Here is a 24,012-nt window from a genome sequence, read left to right on the forward strand (position 1 = left end):
TAATAAAAAAATTTATAAAAACATTGCTTAAGATAATTTGTGTTTGGTCCACATTTGGTGGTGCTCAGGGCTACTTCTGGCTTTATGCTCAGGGCTTGTTCCCAGTGGAGCCTGCGGGATGGAACCCAGGCCTCTTGCATATGTTGCATACCCTCAGTTGGCTTAGCTATCTCTCCAGCCGCCCCCCCCACCCCCCAAATCTTAATTTTTGTGCTGACTTAACCACTCAGAAGAACAGAATAGTCTTTAAAAGATACTTCCCCAAACTTTCTGCTTCACAGGATGTTATTTGTTCCTGTGTCATACATCCAAATAATGGGAACTATCCCATGGTTCTGTGAACTAAGTGAGCTCTTCACTCTTGAGCACTGGTCTGGCTGGATCTTCATTCCTATGACAATGGGACTCATCCTGGCAAGCTTGAAGCTTTTCATTTTGGACCTTGGGAGTAACAGTTTTAGTCTACACCAGTGACTCTATAAATAGCAGCTGCATCAGACTCCCTGGAGGATGCATCAAAATGTAGACTGCTGATGGGGAGGGATACTGGGACCTGCAGTGGTGGAAAATGGGCACTGGTGGAGGGATGGGTATTTGATCATTGTATAATTGAAATCTAAGCACAAAAATTTGTAAGTCTACAACTGTACCTCATGATGTTTCACTAATAAAAATTAAAAAAAAAAAGAAGAGTATGTGGACAGGTATATGAAATCCGTAGTCCAACGGCTGGCACCAACTGTTTTTTTTTTTACCTCTTAAATATACAGAATTAGTGATATCCAAAAAAAAAAAAAAGTAGACTGCTGGATCCACCCACAGTTTCAGATTCCATGGATCTGGGCTGGGGTCAGAAAATCTGCATTTCTAAGAAGCTCCCTTGTGATACTAATGCTGATTCTGGGATCATGTTTCAGAACAACTGGCCTACAGCATACAAACTGGTCCTTTATTTAAGACAGATTGGTATACCTGACTCTTGAGGAATAAAAATTCTTTCAAATTTAACCCTATTGAGTATATAAGTATAACTGAATTAATAATCTTGGCCTTTCTCTCATAGGCACAGTAGAGAAATACAAACTCAAATTAGATTTCTTACCAGATTATTAAAAACAGTAGGCATATAAGTACATCCCTATTCTTCACATTAAAAAATTGAAATTATCATAAAAAGAACGCTTAAAATGTAAACTCATGAAGTCAATCTTATAAAAATTAAAAAGCTACTCATATGCTTTTTGGGCTGGAGCAATAGCACAGCGGTAGGGCGTTCGCCTTACAAGCGGCCAACATGGCCAACCCGAGTTCGATTCCTCCGCCCCTCTCGGAGAGCCCGGCAAGCTACCGAGAGTATCTCGCCCGCACGGCAGAGCCTGGCAAGCTCCCCGTGACGTATTCGATATGCCAAACACAGTAACAACAAGTCTCACGATGCAGATGTTACTGGGCCCGCTCGAGCAAATCGACGAACAACGGGAGGGCCTTTACCTTTACCTTACTCATATGCTTTTTAGAAAATGAAATGGTCATTTCTTTAATTTATGAGTCATATGGAGGTTCTAGCAGGGGAGCGCAACTACTCATATACCCTCTACCAAAGACCAGTTCATCTCTATTTAGAGAAGGCCATCCTCTTTGACCCAGAGCGCAGCTTTGGGAGAGACGCACATAGAGTGGTGAGGGAGGAAGGGGACTCCCGCCTAGCCAGCCAGATCAGCCGAGCCAACCCTGGCAATCAATAGGGTGACAAATGTCACAGTCAGATTGCCCTCACATATACGGGCTGGAGCGAGAGCACAGCAGGTAGGGCGTTTGTCTTGCACATGGCCAACCTGGGTTTGATTCCTCCATCCCTCTCGGAGAGACAGGAAAGACACCGAGAGTGCCTTGCCCGCAGGGCCTGGCAAGCTCCCCGGGTGTATTCGATATGCCAAAAAACAGAAACAAGTCTCACAATGGAGACATTATTGGTGCCCCCTCAAGCAAATTGATGAACAATGGGAGGACAGTCACACAGTGATAAGTCATATATATATAATGTTAAGGCAAAGCACATGATTCCTCCGCCCCTCTCGGAGAGCCCGGCAAGCATCGAATACTCTCGGTGGGCCTTTACTAGAAAAGAGATCAGAGAATTACTTAATGGCAGTGTATCAAAGCATTATCTAAGAAAGGAAAAATATGTAAAACTTTTAACAATGTAACTTACCTAATAACAGTTCACCTGCTGTCTCTCTAGAAGGTGCAACACTGATACATCTCCGATTCACTCTGCCAAAACATTGATAAAGTTACAGTGATTAAATGTTTTGACCAGGAGTCTTAAAGGTAATTCAAATGAGTGGGAGGCCCTGAGTGCAATGCCTGTCCCCACCCCAATATTTTGGCCAAATTGGAAAGTATAAAACTATTTTATCTAATGAATTATTTCTGCAGTGTTACCAGAGTTGCTCCATTTTAGAAACATCGTGGGGCAGTGGTGTTTAGGGAGCAGGACCATTCTCTACTCCCACAAATCTAGAGGCTACTCCTACCTCCAAGCACACCTGCTGATACTACAGGACCACAAAGAACTGGGATCAAACCTGGGCCTTGCACATACCCAGTAATGTCTCCACCCCTTTCAGTTGTCTCACTAGCTCTATTTTATCTCATTTTGTAACATCCTAGTCGGTAACAGAATAATTGATACTTAATAGACAAGACTAATAATCCCTACCCTTTCTATGCAGAATACAGGAATCCAATTACTTCAAAAGACTTCAACTTTTTATTTTTCTTAGTGAGACACCATGAGGTACAGTTGTAGACTTACAAATTTTTGTGCTTGGGTTTCAATTATACAATGATCAAATACCCATCCCTTCACCAGTGCCCATTTCCCACCACCACGGATCCCAGTATCCCTCCCAGCCCCCAGCCCCCCATCCCACCCTGCCTCTGTGGCAGGGCATACCCTTTTGTTCTCTTTCTCCTTCTGGGTGTTGTGGTTTGCAAAAGAGGCAATGGGTGACAATCATGTTTGGTCTATAGTCTACTTTCAGCATGCTTCTCCCATCTTGGGAGGATCTTCCCAACACCTTTATTTGGTGTTCCCTTCTCTATCTGAGTCCCTTTTCCCCTAGCATGTGTGGCTGGCCTCCAAGCCATGGAGTAAAATTCCTGGTACTAATCTCGGCCTTTCTTGGGTGTTAGTCTCCTGTTTTGTTACTTTATGTTCCCTAGATGAATGCAATCTTTCTGTGTCTATCCCTCTCTTTCTGACTCATTTTGCTTAGCATGATACTTTCCATGTAGTACCACTTGTATGTAAATTTCATGACTTCATCTTTTCTAACAGCTACATAGTACTCCATTGTGTAAATGTTCTTTAACCAGTCATCTGTAAGAGACTTCAACTTTTATATTTTCTAGAAAAAGGTAAAGATTGTTTCATCCTTCTGATAGTACAAACACATAAAAGAAGCCTAGTATTCTAGGAAAATAAATGTAGTATTGAGCCCGAGAAGTTTCTCTATTTTTGTTTGTTTTTCCCTCCTTTGTTAGTGTTTTTCCCCCCCATTTTTGGGGATGGGGTGGGGTGGAGGGCACACCTGGCAGTGCTCAAGGCTTATTCCTAGCTCTGTGCTCAGGGATCATCCCAACAGAGCTCAGGGGATCATGTGCAAAGTCAGGGATTAAATCTGGACTCGCTGGATGCAAGGCAAGTACTTTACCCACTGTACTATCTCTCTGACCCACGTTCCTCTATACTTTTGTCAAGTAATTTATCTTTCTTGAGCATCTGTTCTTTATAAAACGGACATGATATTGTCATTTATAATGCTATCAACAGTTAAGATATACCAATCTATTCAATATTCAACAATGCTATGGCTCCTTGGGTATATCTGAGATAGACCAAATGACATGGTAATATCAGATAGTAAGAGAAAGCAAGGTTTGAAACTTTAATCACTATATTACATTTCTTTTGATGATAATGCCCATTCTCTATATCCTCCCTCTCCAATCCCCCTGGAAAGGTCAACTACAAAAATATCTGTACGCAAACAACGGTTAAGGTATAATGACTGAAGTCCAAAGAACCTTAGCTTTAAGAAACATCCTTTCTTTTTTGCATTTTAGAGATTTAACCTAGTACTCTTTTATTTTCTTTTGGGTCACACCTGGTTCTGCACTCAGGGACCACCCTTGGTGGTGCTGGAGGGACCACATATAGTTCTGTGGATAGAGCTTTGGCTGGCAGTGTGCAAGGCCAATACTTTACCTGCTGTACTATGTCTCCAGCCCCATAACCTAGTATTTTCTTCATCTGCTTTTTGGTATCTTTCCTAAAACTATAGCATTAACTAAAATAAATACTGCATGAGCACTACAATTAACTATTAAAATCTTCAACTCCTTCAACAAAAAAGAATATCTTTAATGATTAAAATTTACCTTATTGACTCACTCGCTGCTTTGTCTTTTACAGTGGAAGAGAAAGAAGAATGAGTTTTGTCTTCAAATAGATAAGAGAGTGGTGGTTTGACCACATCTGTTGGAGCAAAGAAGTATATACATTACCTTTTTTTTAGGGACCAGAGTTATGTACTGTGTTTCTATGTTGAATGGAGAAGACACTATTACCTTCTGACTTGTGTCTATCCCTAAGGAGATACTTATTTGGAATAGTTAAGTAACATCTCTGTAAACGCCTTCTTTCCCGATTTGGACCTTCTGTTGGATCCAACTGCCAAGACGTTGGGTAGTAGATGGGGTCATACCAGACTGCTCTGCAGATGAAAATAAAAAATGCTTTAAGTAGTAATTTGAAGTACTTGGAGTGATAGCGCAGCGGGTAGGGCATTTGCCTTGCAAGCGGCCAACATGGCTGACCCAAGTTCGATTCCTCCGCCCCTCCCGGAGAGCCTGGCAAGTGACCCATAATGTACTCGATATGCCAAACACAGTAACAATTGTCACAATGGAGATGTTACTGGGCCAACTCGAGCAAATCGATGAACAATGGGAGGACAGTGAGAGTGTAGTTTTTTAAAAAAAAATTATTTTTGGTACTTGCAGTTTAAAAAAATCATCACATACACAACAAATAAGTCAAAGTTTCTCTATTTAAATAAAAACCACCATGGAGGCAAATTCTGTCACAGAATTTTTCTATTACATTTTAAAAACATATATCATGACTACCATGAATGCTGTAGCAAGATGTATGCAGACTTGTGATTAGGCAGAGAAAGAAAACGTTTTTCCCATTTCTGCCAATATCTAGTGCAACATAATTAGGTCAGTTTTGTAGTAAAAACTACCTATTTGGGCTGGGGTCATCAGGGTCACAACTGGTAGTGCTACGGAGTTTGAAGAGCCACGCCTGGCAATTCCCAAGGTGCCAAGTGGTGTTGGGGACTGAACCAGGATACTATAGAAACTCCCCAGCCATTAATCACATTTCTTAAAAAGTTTTAAAACAATTATTTTAAGTGAGAAAAATAAACAAGCCATAATGTAAATAAATTTAGAAATAGAGTAAGAGGTGGGGGAGCAAAAGACCCTAACCTTAAACATACCAAAAGACTGGTAACTATTCCAGTTTTTAACAAGTACAGTTATAATTATTATATATCCACATTTCTCTCTCTTTCCTTCTTTCACTAAACACATACTCATCATCATTTCAAATGACTGGCTAATACAACACTGAGTTGGATGCATATTAATATATTTAACTCTACTGCTATTATTAGATATTAAAGTGTTGCTAATTAATTCAGTTGATAAATAATACAGAGTAAAAACATTTATGTTTATTGCCTTCCCATACTTTTAAATATTCTCCTTAGAACAGAATCTCTAAAATAGGGGAAAACTGAAACTAGATATGAAATGTCTGCAGGGTCTTGATATATACTGTCAAATATACAATATCACCAAACCACTAACCAGGGATTAGGATGGATTACTTCCTGAATGGTAGATATTAACACTTAGAAAATGTGTAATATAAAAGTAAAATATTGGTGGGGGGAAGTAAAATATTATATGGAAGATTTTAAAGAAACAAACTAGCCTTAGGAATACGGAATTTTTTTTCATGTGTTTATTGATTCTACTTGACTTATTTCATGTCTTGCTCAATCAAGCTTTGGGAACTTAATATTTACTTTCAAATCCTGTAAGAAGTTTCAAAACAATAAAAATATTTACATATATTTGCTGAAAACAAAATTTCATTTTGTTATTACACTTATTAATATACTGGAAGAATTAATATACTGTCTGTCCTTCTGTTGTTCATTGATTTGCTTGAGCGGGCCCAGTAACATCTCCATTGTGAGACTTGTTGTTACTGTGTTTGGCATATTGAATACGTCACGGGTAGCTTGCCAGGCTTTGCCGTGCGGGCGAGATACCCTTGGCTTGCCAGGCTCTCCGAAAGGGGTGGAGGAATTAAACCCGGCTCGGCTGGGCTGGCGGCTTGCAAGGCAAATGCCCTACTGCTGTGCTATCGCTCCAGCCCTGGCACCTCATATGTCCATAAAAAAAGATAATACCTTATTTTTCTTTACTTCAGAAGCTTTTAGGGTTTAATTCTTTTATTAATCTAGAATTTGATTTAGTGTATAATATTTGGTGAATTTTAATAACCTATTATTTTTTTGTTCTTATTTTCTGGCTCACTCTCAGTTGTGCTCAAGGCTTATTCCTGGCTCAATGGTCAGTTACTATATAGATTGTTCTATTGAAAGAGAGATAGTTCTTATTACCTCCCTGCTTTCCAAACCACCACCAAATTTAAAATAACTTTCTTATAGAATTATTCTTGGAGATAAATCACAGATTATCAAATAAAATATATTTAAACAAATTAATGCTATATTTTATAATAAAAATAGTACTAGAGCAAATATAAAATATTCATGTATATCTACTAACATGTAATGTTCTACCACCTTGCTTACCTGTCATGTGTCAGTTGTTGAATAAGCTCCTGCCAATGTCTGCTGGCACTCAAATCTATTTTATACATTCCTCTGATATGCTGGATCACCTTTTTTCTCTCAATTCCTTGGGAGAGAGACACTGCTTGGGTGATATCTGCAGCAATTTTAGATATATCCTTTGATTTTGAATCAATACGCTGAAAAAGACTATATAAACAAGACAGTTGATAAATTACGCATATGGAACAGTGAATTCACATTAAAAATTATACTTTAAAACAAAGTACATGTGGGGGCTAGAGTGATAACACAGCGGGTAGGGTGTCTGCCTTGCACGTGGCTGACCCGGGTTAGATTCCCAGCATCCCATGTGCTCCCATGAACACCTCCAGGAGTGATTCCTGAGTGCAGAGCCAGAAGTAACCTCTGTGCATAGCCAGGTGTGATGCCAAAAAAAAAACAAAAAAAAAAAACCCAAAAACAAAACAATAAAACAAAGTGCATGTGGAATCTAGTGGATTCCTAAAAGACAAGATTTTCAGAATATACACACAAAAATCCAACTTTTGTTGGTTTGGGAAGGTTGTTCAAAGGGGCCGTGTGCAAGCTTTGCATGAAGGAGGCCTGGGTTCAGTCCCTGGCATAAGCACTCTCGGGAGCTGAATCACGAGCAGTACATTGAGAATAGCCTCTGAGAACTGCTACATGTGTCCCCCAAACAAAAGTCCTACCTTTGCTGATTATTATTAACCGTTTTCTGCCAGGTGGCTTTATTCACACCTTCCTCTGTTTCATATTTTTTTTGTTCCTAAAAAATTTAAGATAATATACATTATAAACATTGCTTTTCATGTAACATTGTCATAGAGTTAAACACTACAGATGGAAAAATGTTCCCAACCCAAAGCAGAATATAAAATACAACTTCAATATTATAATTCCTTTTGTTCTTACACACTTGGGTTCAAGAAAAACTATGGTGGAGAAACCAAAGTTGCCAACCCTAGTTAGCTTACATAGCTGTCCACTTCTCTATTTTGCTTTTTAATCACAGAACTCATAACTTAAGGTTGATATTCCAACTTGCTTGTCACTAAAATTCTTTCCTTCACTGATAGCCACTGATAACAAGTAAAGATGAGCATAAAGTACATACTCCTTAATAAAAGGCCTATTTGTTTTCTTGTAGTAAAAGAGCAACATACAGTAAAAAAGCATTTCAAATTTATCATTAGTGACACTCTGTAACTTAAAAAATATTTTGCTTGTTCTTTAATTGTATTCGATGGTATCTTCTAAGAAACAATTATGACTTCACTCACTCACCTCTTTGATCATTTTAATAAGGTCTGATTTTGTTGATGCTTTGGGAGGTATACACTTTTGGCCACAGAGTTTTAGAGCACTCATAAGCAGTTCTGCTGTGTCGAGTTCCTTTTCAGTCAGTTCATCCTGGTGATTATGTACCAACTCTGACAAATACAAAACTAACTTGGCTCCATGCTTAAAAAAATTTTTTTAAATAAAAAAAATGCATTTAGTAAAAAGTAAAAAACTTTTCACACTTATTTAAAATAATTAAATTAGATTAGTAGTCTTATTTTGTATACAATTTCTACTGCATACTGTAAATTATTTAGACAAGTTAAATATGAATAATTTTATAAATTTACATTGATGCAAATGCCACTGTACTTGGCTTGGTAACATTTTAAACTGAGAAAAGTATTAAATGTCAACAAGTAGATTTGGAAACTATTACATTTTGGGTGATATTTAAATTAACATGCTGAATCACATCATGCCATTTCCCCAAGCATAAGCTGAACATATGCAATGATGAAAATAGAAAAGCTCATTTTAATTCAACATTTTAAATTAGTTAGGAGACAGCTGCTATCTGACCAAAAGTGAAAAATGAACAGATGTTCTACGAGTAAAAAGCCCAAGGAGTTGGCAAATAAACAGAAATCGTAAATGGCTAGATTATTTTCATATGTGTATCTTAAAGGTAATGTTCTTGATGTCACTAAAAATATTTCAGTTTAGTATTCAGTGACATTCTAAAATCATCTTGAAAAACTATCAGAAATAGCTATTCTGAATATCCAAATAAACACATGATGTTCTTAAACACTAAAGTTGTTTTAACATCTCTTTATAACATCCTCTGATTTGATCTTTTTTTTTTTTGCTTTTTGGGTTACACCTGGCGATGCACAGGGGTCACTCCTGGCTCATCCACCCAGGAATCACTCCTGGCGGTACTCAGGGGAACAAATGGGATGCTGGGAATCGAACCCAGGTCAGCCGTGTGCAAGGCAAACGCCCTACCCGCTGTGCCACTGTCCCAGCCCACTGATCAATCTTCTGATTATAGTTTCTGGAATAAGAAAAGATATTACTGAAGATAAAAGGTAAAATATAGTATTGTATTCATCTCTGAAAACTGATAAAGATTTAAATCCTTGGACAAAAATCCTTAGAAGATAATAAAAAACTCAAAGGTGTAAAAAAAAAATTAGTAATAGGGAAACAGACAAAGATATAGGACAGTGAACAGAAATAGTACAGCGGATAGGACACTTGCCTTGCACACGGCTGACTTGGGTTCAATTGCTGGAACCCTACAGGGTTCCCTGAGCCCTGCCAGGAGCGGTTCCTGAGCACAGAGCCAGGAGAAAGCACTGAGCACCACTGGGTGTGGCCCAAGACAAAAACAAAGGCAAACAAGAACGAAGTGGGAAGCAAACAAAGATGTCAAATGGAGGGACATGGAGAATCTAAAGAAAGATCAGATTGAGATTGTTAAGAAGATTCTATTCGTAACTTTAAGCAGAAAATACAGTTCAATTCAGTTATTCATAGAATTTTTGTATTTCACCAAAGGCTTTTACAATCTTGTTAAATGACAAAATACTTACTGGCAGGGAAGGGCTAAGACAATCTCGTAGAATTTCCTGATGATTTGGTTCAAGAACTATTTCAAAAATTTGCTTTCTCTCTTGTGAAGGGTGAGCTGGTGAAACTATATGTACTAGTAGTCTCCCCAGCTGCATTCGGAAGGTTTCTTTACAATGCAACAAGATTTTAATCCACTGCTGTTTAGAACCACTGGTCTTACTTGAACCCTTAAATCAAAATAGGAATAAATTATGATCAAGCTTTTAAGCGGTAAAACTAACCTTGATATAGCCCTGAAGTTCATGGAATGTAGTTTAGTCTCATTTTAAAAAACTTAAGTAAAAAGTAAAAAGACACACACACTGAAATAAGTGGGTATTTAATGCAGATGAATGGATACCAAAGTAGGACAGCCAAACTATTGTCAAAGGATGAACAGACAAATGGAGCATATACCCACATAAAGTAGTATTACTTCACTTTAATAAGGAACAAAATTCTAATACCTGCTTCAGACTGAACTGATAGAGGAATGAACTTCAAAAACATAAAAAAATCAGATAAAACACACATAAAAGGAAAAATATTGCACGATGAACAAACGTATCTGAAAACTCAAATTCACAGAGACACAAAATAAAATAGTAATAATTAGGGGTTGGGAAATAAGAATAGGAAATTACTCTTTAATGAGTACAAAGTCTTAGTTTTGGGATAATGACAAAGTCCTGGGGAAGAATAATAGTAATGGTTATACAATGGTGGGAATGTACTTAACATCACTGAATTTTACTCTGAAAAAATGACTGAAGGGGCTGGAGAGATAGTGCAGTGGGTGGGGCATTTGCCTTGCATGTGGCCAGCTTGGTTTTGATCCCCAGAATCGCATATCCCCCAAGCACTGCCAGAGGTAATTCCTGAGTGCAGAGCCAGGAGTAACCTCTGAGCATCGCCAGGTGTGACTCAAAAAGCAAAACCAAAAAACAAAAAACAACCCCCCCCCAAACAAAACAAAACAAAACACCAAACAAATCTCAATCCCTCAAATGACTTAAATAGAAAATTTTATGTTTTACTATAACTTCAAAAGAGAGTGAAGGGGGCTGGAGCGATAGCACAGCGGGTAGGGCGTTTGCCTTGCATGCAGCCAACATGGCCGACACAGGTTCAATTCCCAGCATCCCATATGGTCCCCTGAGCACTGCCAGGAGCAATTCCTGAGTGCAAGAGCCAGGAGTAATCCCTGAGCATCGCCGGGTGTGACCCAAAAAGCAAAAAAAAAAAAAAAAAGTGAAGAATGAAGCTATTTCTGTAAATTTACCTAGGGCTTATAAAATTTAAACTAAAAAAAAAATGAGCCATCACAAAACAAGGGTAAGGAAACAGCTCAAAGCGCTAGAACACATGTCTGGCATATGGTGGTCTTCCATTTGATCCTAGGCACTGCATGGTCCTCTGAGTACTAGGGAGAAAGCCCCGATGGACCAAAAATAGAACATAATAAAGGTAATATAAGCCCACAGTGACTATGTATAAAGAATTCATAGCAAATACTTGGATTGGTACTAAAACATTACACTAGGATTTGTACTAAAACATTGAACTCTGCAGTGACAAATTAAGAACTGCTTAGAAAATGACCACCAATGTTCTCTAACATGGAACCAAATACACTATTTAAACTGTACCCTCCACCCTTCTAGCTCAATTCTGATTAAATTTCTTGCATCTGGTTGAAAACTCGAATCAGCAATTTCTTTGGTGGTGGGGAGGGGGAGATTTTTAGAAAAGGCTGTCTTATTTCCGTAGTTCTGAGTGCTTTGGGTAAGTGATTTCAGTTCTAAACGGAACCCAAAGACACCAAAATCTAATTTAGGTTTTGGTAATCAGGATTTCTAAGATCTGTTAGAATTAGACTGGCCTTTGTTATCTCTGAGTGAACTGAAAATTTGTTTCTAAATAAGGACAATAAAAACTGGAGTCTGACACTCTGTCATTTTGAAGATAACCTAAAACATTTAAGCCAAGACTTTATAATAATAATAATAATAATAATTCAAGAATAGTTGTAAAATCATTAAAAAACAAGCTCTAGATTAAACTTACAGGAATCATCAAAAGTCTAAAACTCTTCTAATTTTACTGAAATTACAATATTAGAGAATCGTTTTCAGATTGCACACTTAAAAACCAATGATGGGGCCAGAGTGATGGTACAGTGGGTAGGGCATTTGCCTTGAACACAGCCAACCAGGGTTTAATCCCCAGCATCCCATGTGCTCCCCCAAGTACCACCAGGAGTGATTCCTGAGTGCAGAGTCAGGAGTTAACCTCTGAGCTATTTGGTGTGACCCAAAAAGAAAAATGAAATAAAACAAAAACAAACAAACAAAAAGACCCATTGATGAATGAAGAAAATCTTCCAGAAAGGGTAAATTAGCAATATATATCACACCATTATTAAAAAATCTAGCTGAGTTTCAGAAAACTCTGAAAAATTAAAACATGATTTTGAAAATGTATGCTATCAATAGTAGTATATATTCATATTTTGAACCCTGGTATAATGATTCCTGCCATCTAAGAGTGAGACTGTTTAATCCCCAGGCCCATCTCACATGTTCAGTGTGCCCCGAGATGCACTTCTACTTGTAATCCTCAATCACTTGATCACTTGACATCCAGATATTCATTGATTTGCTCGAGTGGGCGCCAGTAACGTCTCCCTGTCACGTGCTAGTGTAGCCCAGTGGTGTCTGCTCGCTCCAGGAACACGAAGAGCCTCAAACTGTTCCTTCAGGGTCTTGATGAAGAAGTCTGACCATCTTGTAGGTGGGTGGCCATGCGATCTTTTGATGTCCTGTGGAATTCAGTCAGTAATAGCTCTAGTCCAGCGGTCATCTCCAAATTGCAGTATGTGTTCGGCCCATCTGATTTTTAATGCCTTGGTAAACAAGACAGCATCCCTGATCTTTGATCGTCGACGGAGGTTGGAACTCTGGATTCCTTCTCTCACTTGAGTGAAGCCTGATACTCAACAAGTATAGCTGTTTTTATTCCTCTTTGGGAGATCTGAATAGCGTTCTCATCCTGTTTTCGTAGGGCCCAGGTCTCTGAGGCATATGTTCATGCAGGAAGAACAGTGGAGTCAAAGAGATGTGCCTGGAGCCAGAGGTTCTTCGTCCTCTTAGCTATTTCTTTGATGTTCTTGAAGGCGTTCCATGCTGCTCTCTTCCTCCTGAGCAACTCAGGTGCCAGGTTGTTTATCATGTTGAGTTATTGACGTAGGTATACATAACTGCTGCATTCAGAGATGTTTGTTCTGTTGAGAGCAAATGTAACGTCAGGAGTGAGTCTGTTTCTCGTGAACATTGTTTTCGTGAGATTCAGCTGCAGTCTGACCTTTCCACATATCTTTACTCCCATTCCTTCCCATTTCAGTCTTTGCATGACGTTCTCAAGGGTGGTCCTGAAGAGTGTCGGTGAAATGGTATCACCCTGCCGAACCCCTCTCTTTAAGTTGACGATCACTTCCTTGTAGAATGGTGAGATCCTGGTAGTGAATCCATAATACAGCTCATAGTTGATCCTGATATATTAAGTTTGAATGCCCTGATTGGCTAGGGCTTTGATGACCGCTTCAGTCTCAACAGAATCAAAGGCCTTCTTTAAATCAATGAACGTTAGACAGAGCAATATCTTGAACTCCTGAGAAACCTCAATGAGCTTGGTTACCGTGTGGATATGGTCAATCGTGCTGAATCCTTTTTTGGAACCCGGCTTGCTTGCATGGCTGTCCTTCATCTAGTGTTCTGCCAATCCTATTGAGGAAGACTCGGGTGAACAGCTTGTAGATGACAGACAACAGGCAGATTGGGCGATAGTTGCCAATGTCATGGATGTCTACCTTCTTGTACAGTAGAACAGTCTTGCTAGTTTTCCACTGGGATGGAACCTTGCATTCAGATAGGTAGTGTGTGGAGTGCCGAGCCAGTGTATTGATGAGTACTGACGACCACCAACTAGGAGCTCTTTGGCACTATTGCGGCAATATGGGAAGATGCCATCGCTGATGACACTGATGAAAAATACAATCGACTGGTTCAGCATCTCTATGATTGTGCAAGGAACGCCGAGGGAGAGAAAGCCACAAAAAGACACCTGTCTTCAAAAACTCTCGAGCTCATTCGCCAAGAAGGCTGGGCATGAGCTAACATCCGAGCTTGCAAAGCAGTACAGAGAAGCGATAAAGGAAGACCTTAAAGAGAGAAGAGCAGCAGTGCTAGCCCATGTGGCAGAATCTGGGAAAAGTATTCTCAACTCCTGCCTGTCCTTCGCCAACTATAAGACCAAGATGACTGCCCTCCGACGTCCTGATGGATCTATCACATCTTCCAAAAGGGCAATGGACAAGATTATCCATGACTTCTACTCGGATCTCTTCAATAGCCACGTCCACCTGCCCACATACCAAATTCCACAGGATGGATATGTCATTCCCAACATTCTCCCTTCCGAAATCCAACATGCCATTTTGTCGGTAAGGAAGCGAAGAGCACCTGGCCCAGACAAGGTCAGACCCGAACACCTGAAGAATCTGCTATAATCCCCAGTACCAAAACAAAATATGCAACCTCTGTAGTACTGTGATTAAGTTTGCATATGAGTTCTGCACCTAAAGTACCTGACTCCCAGCAAATACTCCAACCAACAACAGGAGCACTATAACCATATGTATGACCCCAGGTGAGCACCACAACCAAGTGTTCTTTCCCTAATCATTACAGTAACAACAAAAGGGAAATAAAGGGAAGGGGAAAAAATTAGTGTGATACACATTTTCCATGCAATTAATCTACTTACAATAGAAACTTTGAATCCTTCTACCAGGTATGTGAATATTTCTTTCTGAAATGGATTGACAATCAAAGGTTGTTCATGCTGAATACTTTCTTCAGAATTTTCATTCTGGGAAACTGAAGTCTGGTTTTGAGTTGCATTTTCAGGAGTATTCAAAATGTCAATAATATCTGGATTAAATTCTTTGAATTTAAAAAGTACAAAATTAGTCAAATCAATGATACTCCTAACTATTTGAAGGCATTATTATTCTATTAAGTTGGTAAAATATTTAATTATTATGACAGTTACAATATAAATCTGTAATTTGTGTCTTAGTAAAAGACACTAGAAAATTGAATTCATTTAAAGGTTTATAGGCAATGTTCTGCTTTGGGCCCTCAGTTTCCATACTTGTGATATGTTTTTGCTACTTTTTCTTTTCCTTATATAAACATCTCACTTCAACTGTAACAAGTGGTTGCTCCTTTGCCTTTTTCAAATAAATTCATACTTTTAAACTAAAACAAAATAAAGAAGCATAGGAATTTAAACTTTAGTGATCCTAGCGTTAATAGTTCTGATAACCCACTACCATCGGACCAGCCATAGAACAGCAGTAGGGCAACTGCCTTGCATGCAGCCAGCCCGGCCGAGCCGGGTTCAATTCCTCTGCCCCTCTCGGAGAGCCTGGTAAGCTACCGAGAATATTCAATATGCCAAACACAGTAACAAGAAGTCTCACAATGGAGACGTTACTGGGCCCGCTTGAGCAAATCGATGAACAACGGGAGGACAGGAATTTAAACATATGTAAGCCATGAAATTTTAAGATTTAATTTACTAATAATGAGAAATTAAACTACAAAATTACTAAAAGTCATGAGGCTCATATACAAATCAAACATAAAAAACACACAGTATTTACATTGGATGGATGAACAGTACTATTTCATGACATGTATTACTCCATTGCTGCATACATAGGGGCTGGAAATATAGTACATCAAGCAAGATACTCTCGCTCTACTTTTGGTCATTATGGTTTGTGTAATGACCAAAACTCATTATCACGTTTGGTCCTTTATCTACTTTCAGCACACATCTCCCAACCCGAATCATCCCTCCAACCATCATTGACTTAGTGACCCTTTCTCTGTTCCAGCTGCCTTTTCCCCCAGCTCATGAGGCAGGCTTCCAACCATGGAGCAATCTTCCTGGCCCCTTGTCTACTGTCCTTGGGTATCAGTCTCTAATTAAGTTATTTTACATTTGTGGTCTCTTCTTGGGGCTATTTGAACACATTTAGAATTTCATTTTGCCTATTCTGTACTTCTGAGAATATTTCTTTGCATAGCTTTTTAGTGGTTCCTCTAAGTAGAAATGCCTACTTATCTACACTTATTAACAGAAAAGCAAACTGAAACTGAAAGGTAGTCTTAGATAGATCACTGTACTTTTATCACAGGGTTAAAAAATGGTAAGTACTGTAGAAAACTGGATTGCTTACATATCCCTGGTGGGACTGAAAAACTATACTGCTTCTCTCAAACATTTTGCCAAATTCATTCTTCCTTTTTGTTGCAGTGCCTGTGTATTAAAGTCAGAGACTCATATGTGCAAGAAGTGTGTTCTACCTCTGTGACACATCTCCCCTAATTCTATCAATTTCCTAATAAGAACTAGACATACAATTAGATATATAATTATCATACAATCCAAAAATCTTATGACAGGGCTTTTATCCCAGAAAAACAAAGACAAGCTCAAACAAAAACCTGCACATAAATGCTTCTAGCAGTTAACTTAAAACCCACAAGACTCTAAAACAACCAGATAGCCTTTCAATAGGTGAGTGGTTAAAAAAATTACTGATACATGCAACAACCAGTATTATTATTGTTTTTTTAAATATAGGAGTACTTCTATTTATTGAGCCATTGATTAAGCTGATTGAATTGGAACAACCAGTATTAATCATTAGAAATTATTGTGAGAAAAGCAAATGCTAAAAGTTTGCATAATTTCACTTATATAAACATTCTTAAAGTGATGAAAACATAGAAATGAAAACATTAGAGGCTGCCAGGAAGAAAAGTGGGTGAGGCTGTAAAAAGGCAACATAAGAAATCCTTATGGTCATGGATTACTTAACTACATCAATGTCAAAATCCTGGTAGGGATACTGGACTCTAATTTGGCACAATCCACTGGAGAAAATTGTGTAAGAGCTAATTTGGTAATGGGTTATCCAAAAATTTTCTTTTTTTCTGGTTTTTGGGACACACTCAGTTGTGCATAGGGCTTACGCCTGGCTCAGCACTCACTGCTGGCAGGCTTGGGGGACCATATGGGGTGTTGGATCAAACCCTAGGTTGGCCACATGCAAGTAAAACAACTAACCACTGTACTATCCGTCCAACCCGTGTCTAATAGTTTTTGAACAACTGCATATGATTCTAAAATTATTCAAAGAAAAGTTTATTAAACACTGGCTGCATTATACTATTTCAAATTAATGATTAATCTAAATAAGCATTTGGCATTAAAATACGGACCTTTATTCAAGACTATTCTAAATAATGTTTTCAAAAGTTTGAAATCTACTAAGTTCTCTTTCAAGTCATTTTCCCTTCATTTTGTTTTTGAGGCATTTACAGTACTGTTCATGATAGATAGGGTTTCATAAATGAAATATTTCAACACCACTCCCTCCATGAGTTTCCCCCTTCAATCTCCTCCAGTTATTTCTCTTTTAATATATGAGAGAAAACATACATATTCTCTAGTCCTACCTTGGTAAATGATTCTGTTAACTGCTAATACAGTTAGCTTCTGCAATCTCTGTGCAAGCTCTGTTTCTGTTGCCTGGACTGGATTCTCCTGGCTCATTCTTCGTTGCATCATCACATGAAGTTCATCACTTGCTACTGAACGCATTTTCATCAGAAGAGAGTCAGTTTGAGGAAGGGGAAATTTTCGAGATCCTTCAAGTATATAAATTAAAACATCAAATGCCAGTAATAACAAGAATCAAGGAAACTTTTAGCTAAAGCTTTTTGATTATCAGACCACAAAAAATTAACTTTTAAGTAAAAGTCAATTTATACATATATAAAATATACATATATAAAATAACTTTTAAATAAAAGTCAATTTATACAAAAAAAGTGACTAAGAAGAAATATCAGTCATTTCTCCCTTTAAAGAAGTGAAAACAGTACTTAATATTCTGAGGTCCATTTAAAATGGTAAAGCTAGTGACATAGCTTAATAAGATGGTGATTATTTGGCAAAATTTGAGTTTTCTGCAAAACCCAACAAAGTATAAAAGTCATTAAGAATGTTTTGACAAAATGTTTTAAATATTGCTTCACTTCCTTTTATTTTATTTATTTATTTTTAATTTTTTATTAGTGAAACACCATGAGGTACAATTGTAGATTTACAAATTTTTGTGCTTGGGTTTTAGTTATACAATGATTGAGTCGCCATCCCTCCACCAGTGCCCATTCTCCACCACCAATAATTCCAGTATCCTTTTATTTTAAAATAATCAACATATTTTTAAAATCATTGTTTTACTAATATTACTACTTCTGAATAATTACCATTGTTAAATTTTATAAAGTAATTATAGGATTTATAGTGAAATAGTAGAAATCAGTGAAACAAAAGTGAAAAAATCAGAAAAGCAAATATTCCAATGATTTGTAATTAAGATGATTGGTGCATATGTATAATTTGAAATTCAATCCTATAAAAGCATTTCCTGAGAAATGTTTCCTCAGATTGAACAGGCAGGTGTGGCATTCCTGCATTATTACTGCACCTGCTCCAAGAGGCACCACACAGGTAGTGGATCCAGGAGAAAACGGGGAAAATGAGTCTTGATTTAATGGATTGAAGGAGAGAGGCATTGGAAGCTGACCATAGGAACCGAAATGACGTCTTGGGAGGTGAGGAATAATGGAAGGCTTCATTGGAATTGAACCTTGTTTTAAATTATGAAAACATACATCAATTTTCATAAATAGCCTCTATAAATATTTACTTATAATTCAATTGTGGTAGGTTTTCATAAACCTTATATTTAAACCCGGTAAGATAGTATATTTATAGCACTTTAGAGTCTATAGTATTATAGGTAAGAGTAGCACTTTTAATCAGTTAATAAATTTTGTGAAGAGTCACTTTTGAGACAAAAATGAAGAAAATAAAAATTATTATCTGAGATTTGAATGAAGCCAGCTATCTAGAAGCAAAGAAGAAATAGGAACAAAAATAAGAAATGTCAACAAGAAATAGTAGGAATTTGTGGAAGTAGTAAGATATACTTTCCTATGATAAGAAAGTGGTGAATTTCATCTAAGCAAGCAATAACTTAGATAGGGATTCTTGCAAAAGAAAAGGGGCTTCCAAAGTCATTTTTTTTTGTCCCATAGGAAGCCATATTGCAGATTCAGTAAAAGATAGAATTCTACCCTGACCAAAGCAGTGTAGCTGAGATGGCAATTCAAGAGGGGAAGCTGCATTTGAAGGTAAAAGAATATGCACGAGCAAGAAGTTTAGTCATGCAGATATCTTAGCCATTTTATTTATGTAAACTTTTATTAAGCCTGATCTAAATGTGCTATAGCAAAACATTATGGAGTGAATAACTTTTGCCCACATTTTTAAAAAATATTGGGTATAATGTCAAATAGAATGAAACACTTAAACACAGGTAAAGAAAAGATCTGGACTTAAAAGTTCTTAAGACACTCAGTGTGATCCCCAGCACCACAGGGAGGAAGAGGGGTAAGAAGACCAGAAGGGGACTAAGCTAAAATAACTAAGTACTCTATTTGGAATCTATCTATACATATATATGTGTATATATATGTATATATATATAAAAGGTTACAGCAGATCTTATAGAAAAAGAGAAAAAGCTAATAATACTGATACTTATTATTGATCTGTACTACAGCCAGTTCTGATGTCATCTGCATTCTAACCACATCTGAATCATCATTTCTTGCCATGACTGTGGTAGTTTCCCACCTATAGTTCGCACTACCTCTTGTTCCTCCACTCTACCCAAAAGTTAGCAACATATTTTTTTAAAAAAATATGATTACGCAGTACTATAAACTTAAAAGAGTCTTTAATGACAACCCTTTAGGAAAAACCCTAAACTTCTGACTCATGTCATCCTCTAACTAAATGGCTTTCTTTTTTCTTTTTAGAACCCAGGTCAGCTGTGTGCAGAGCAAAAGTCCTACCCACTGTATTATCACTCCAACTCCTATTTAATGACTTTCTTTCCATACTCTGGTAAAATTTATTTCTTTTCTTCTTAATAACTTTTACATAAGCTGTTTATTCTATAATATTCTTCCTCTAGCTTTCTACTTTGATACCTCCTTTCTTGTCTTTTGTATCTATATTATATCTACATCACTTCTTTACAGACTACCCTGATTCCTGATGTAAATCGGATTTCACTTTGATGGTCTCTATTCCCACATTCTTCATTATTCTATTATCTGATATATAATCTCTGTATAGGAGAATCTAGGTTTTTTTTCCTATCCCTGAATCTTTAACAATTAACAGTGCTTGGCATATGGTAGATAACAGAAAGACATCTGTTTGAGAGTGGTACTAAAGAAAGCAATAGAATATTTCCTCCGAGAGGAAGAAAACCATATAGCTTAAGTTTTTAAATTAAGAAATATTTTTCAAGTGGGATGGCATCAGAATACAGGAATGTCAAGTTACTTCAATATGCAATCATTAAACTATTATTTCAATACTTACCAGCAATACTCTTCCGTTTTTGAACTATTGCTTGATGGGAAGCAGAAGGTAAATGGAATGAATCTGAATAGTTTTCAGACTCATGATTTGCTGTAGTCCTTATAAATTCCATAGCAGTCTGGAGTACTCTAAACTGCAGTGCAATGGCCATATCTAAGAAAAGAAAATACTAGAATGTTTTCAAGTTATGGGTTATTAAATTTTTTATTAACTGAATTGACATTTAAAGGCTGGAAGATAGTAAAGAATGCAAGAGCTTGCCTTGAATGCAGTGAACCCTGCTTCAATTTCTGGCATTTATATGGTCTTGCAAGCACTGATAGGGTTCAATCCTGAGCACAGAGCCAGAAGTAGCTCCTGAATACAACTGGAAGTGGCCCCAAAGCAACCCTTGTCAATAACAAAAACTGAACTGACCTTTATAGTCACATGACATATAAACCCTAATAATATTGAGTCAGACAAGTTAAAATTTTTTGATAATGTGGGTTTTTTTTATATTATTTCTTTGTAACTATTTTTGACAAGGACACCGACACCTTCAGTGCCTCTTTTGTCGCATGTTCTGAGGAAAAGTTCTTCTCCAGTGTCAAAAAGGGCATGATGTGGTTGATGCCTTCTTGTCTCCATCAGACCACTTATGTCATACTTGATCTTTTGCGCTTGCACCATCAGGTCCTCGATGGATGCATCCGATGCCAGCGTATGTGCACTGAAAGTACAGACAGTCATTTTTGTCCTTCTTCATTTTGGCAGCCTAGTTTGACTTTGAGATTTTATCAGTCTCTACTTCCTCATCCTTCTTAATGCTGCCATGTTGGTGGCTCTTTCAGGGTCAGGAGAATGAGACCCATTGTACTTACTGGTTTTGGCATATCGAATACACCACAGATAGCTTGCTAGGCTCTGCAGTGCAGGTGGGATACTCTTGGTAGCTTGCCAGGCACTCCGAGAGGGATAGAGGCTTTTAGGGAGGCCTCTAATCCCCTTGCAGGTGTTCCCATAGTTCAAACCATATTTGAACCCCATCAGATAAGGTGCGGTAATCTTGGAAGATGGGTATTAAGTGTCTTATGATGTGTCCTGAAAGTGGCCTGAGTGTGGCAGCAGCCGAGTAGTGGAGATAGTGGAGGTCTGCCGATGAAGTATTTATTTGGTACTGGTAGGGTGGGACTTCTGGGTGTGATCCCTGGGTCGCTGGAGACTGGTGGGTGCAGGTAGAGGATTTTTGTTTCTGGATCACATTGAGCCTGGAGTTCAAAGTCACAAAGTTCCATTTATGTGGTTCCGTGGGGCTTCAATGGTGCATGAGTCTTAGCCGGAGCATCCAGAAAGTGGCCTGGAGCATGGCGGCAGCTGGGTAGTGGAGGTAGTGGAGTTCACCTGCCCATGCACCAAATTCCACAAGATGGATATGTTGTTCCCAACTTTCTCCCTTCCGAAATCTGACACACCATTTCGTCGGTAAAGAAGTGAACAGCACCCAGTCCAGACAAGGTCACACTCGAACACCTGAAGAACCTGCCGTCAGTACTCATCAATAAACTGGCTCGGCTCTTCACACACTACCTATCTGAATGCAAGGTTCCAGTGGAAAACCAGCAAGACTGTTCGACTGTACAAGAAGGGAAACATCCATGACATTGGCAATTATTGCCCAATCTGCCTGTTGTCTGTCATCTACAAGCTGTTCACCCGAGTCTTCCTCAATAGGATTGGCAGAACACTAGATGAAGGACAGCCATGCAAGCAAGCCGGGTTCCAAAAAAGGATTCAGCACGATTGACCATATCCACACGGTAACCAAGCTCATTGAGGTTTCTCAGGAGTTCAAGATACTGCTCTAATGTTCATTGATTTAAAGAAGCCTTTGATTCTGTTGAGACTGAAGCGGTCATCGAAGCCCTAGCCAATCAGGGCATTCAAATGTAATACATCAGGATCATCCATGAGCTGTATTACAAATTCACTACCAGGATCTCACCATTCTACAAGGAAGTGATCATCAGCTTAAAGAGAGGAGTTCGGCAGGGTGATACCATTTCATTGAAACTCTTCAGGGCCACCCTTGAGAACGTCATGCAACGACTGGAATGGGAAGGAATGGGAATGATGATAGACGGTCAGCAACTACACTACCTCCGCTTTGTTGATGACATCTTTCTAATAACACCAAATATTAGCCAAGCAGCACAAATGCTGGCCAACTTCGACTGTGAGTGTGGAAAGGTTGGACTGCAGCTGAATCTCACGAAAACAATGTCCACGAGAAATGGACTCGTTCCTGACATTCCATTTGCTCTCAACAGAACAAACATCTCTGAATGCAGCAGTTATGTGTACCTAGGTCGAGAACTCAACATAACGAACGACCTGGGACCTGAGTTGCTCAGGAGGAAGAGAGCAGCATCATGGAACGCCTTCAAGAACATCAAAGAAATAGCTAAGAGGACAAAGAATCTCTGGCTCCAGGTACATCTCTTTGACTCCACTGTTCTTCCTGCATGAACATATGCCTCAGAGACCTGGGCCCTACGAAAACAGGATGAGAACGCTATTTGGGTTTCCCAAAGAGGAGTCAAAAGAGCTATGCTTGGAGTATCATGCTTCACTCAATTGAGAGAAGGAATCCAGAGTTCCGACCTCCGTTGATGATCAAAGATCAGGGACACTGTCTCGTTTGCCAAGGCATTGAAAATCAGATGGGCTGAACACATACTGTGATTTGGAGATGACCGCTTGACTAGAGCTGTTACGGACTGAATTCCATGGGATATCAAAGGATTGCGTGGCCTACGAGATGGTAAGACTTCTTCATCAAGACCCTGAAGGAACAGTTTGAGGCTCTTTGTGTTCCTGGAGCGAGCAGACATCATTGGGCTACACTAGCACGTGACAGGAACAGATGGAGATGTTACTGGCGCCCACTTGAGCAAATTGATGAGTAACGGGATGTCAAGTGATCAAATGATAACTATTTTTATTCTAATTGTGGGGGCCCAAATTCTTTGATGCTGGAATGGTGGCATATGATTCTGGTGACCTAATCCAGTGTCTTGCACATGATACTCTACCATGTTTTTTTTCAAACTTTTTTTTTATTGAATCACTGTGATAGACCCTTACAAAGCTGTTCATGATTGGACTTCAGTCACATAGTACTCCACCACCCATCCCTCCATCAGTGTACATTTCCCAGCACCAGCATCCCCAGGCTCCCTCCCATTCCCCCTTCCCCCACCTGCCTCTATGGGCACTCTTTCTGTCTCTGTTTCTCTGTCTCCTTCCCCCCTTCCACCCCTGTTTGAGCACTGTAGTTTACAAAATGGACATTGAAAGGTTATCAAGAATATCCCTTTATTACCTGTAACACTCTTGTCCAGCATTATCATTCCCAGCTATTGTCATACTGGTCTCTAATTTATCTTACCTGACCTCCGCCCCACACACACTTGTGGTTGATTCCAACCACTGACCAGTCCTCCTAACCTCTGTTTTCCCTGGTCATGGATGTTAG

At 38.6% G+C, this 24,012-nt stretch overlaps 1 protein-coding gene across 1 annotated transcript in view; it reads right to left on the minus strand.

Moving 5' to 3' along the window:
• Nucleotides 1–24,012, minus strand: part of LYST (lysosomal trafficking regulator) — a 234,708-nt gene that overhangs the window by 55,974 nt on the left and 154,722 nt on the right. The window contains exons 29-38 of the mRNA XM_056113655.1: nucleotides 20,496–20,648; nucleotides 17,486–17,677; nucleotides 14,715–14,893; nucleotides 9,872–10,078; nucleotides 8,274–8,450; nucleotides 7,679–7,755; nucleotides 6,966–7,154; nucleotides 4,636–4,781; nucleotides 4,447–4,543; nucleotides 2,213–2,274 (exon numbers count right to left, since the gene is read on the minus strand). Coding sequence (XP_055969630.1) covers nucleotides 2,213–2,274; nucleotides 4,447–4,543; nucleotides 4,636–4,781; nucleotides 6,966–7,154; nucleotides 7,679–7,755; nucleotides 8,274–8,450; nucleotides 9,872–10,078; nucleotides 14,715–14,893; nucleotides 17,486–17,677; nucleotides 20,496–20,648 — 1,479 coding nt within the window. The remainder of the gene's footprint in view (nucleotides 1–2,212; nucleotides 2,275–4,446; nucleotides 4,544–4,635; nucleotides 4,782–6,965; nucleotides 7,155–7,678; nucleotides 7,756–8,273; nucleotides 8,451–9,871; nucleotides 10,079–14,714; nucleotides 14,894–17,485; nucleotides 17,678–20,495; nucleotides 20,649–24,012) is intronic.

Source organism: Sorex fumeus, unplaced genomic scaffold (genome assembly GCF_029834395.1).
Source record: "Sorex fumeus unplaced genomic scaffold, SorFum_2.1 ptg000021l, whole genome shotgun sequence".
Classification (NCBI taxonomy): Eukaryota; Metazoa; Chordata; class Mammalia; order Eulipotyphla; family Soricidae; genus Sorex; species Sorex fumeus.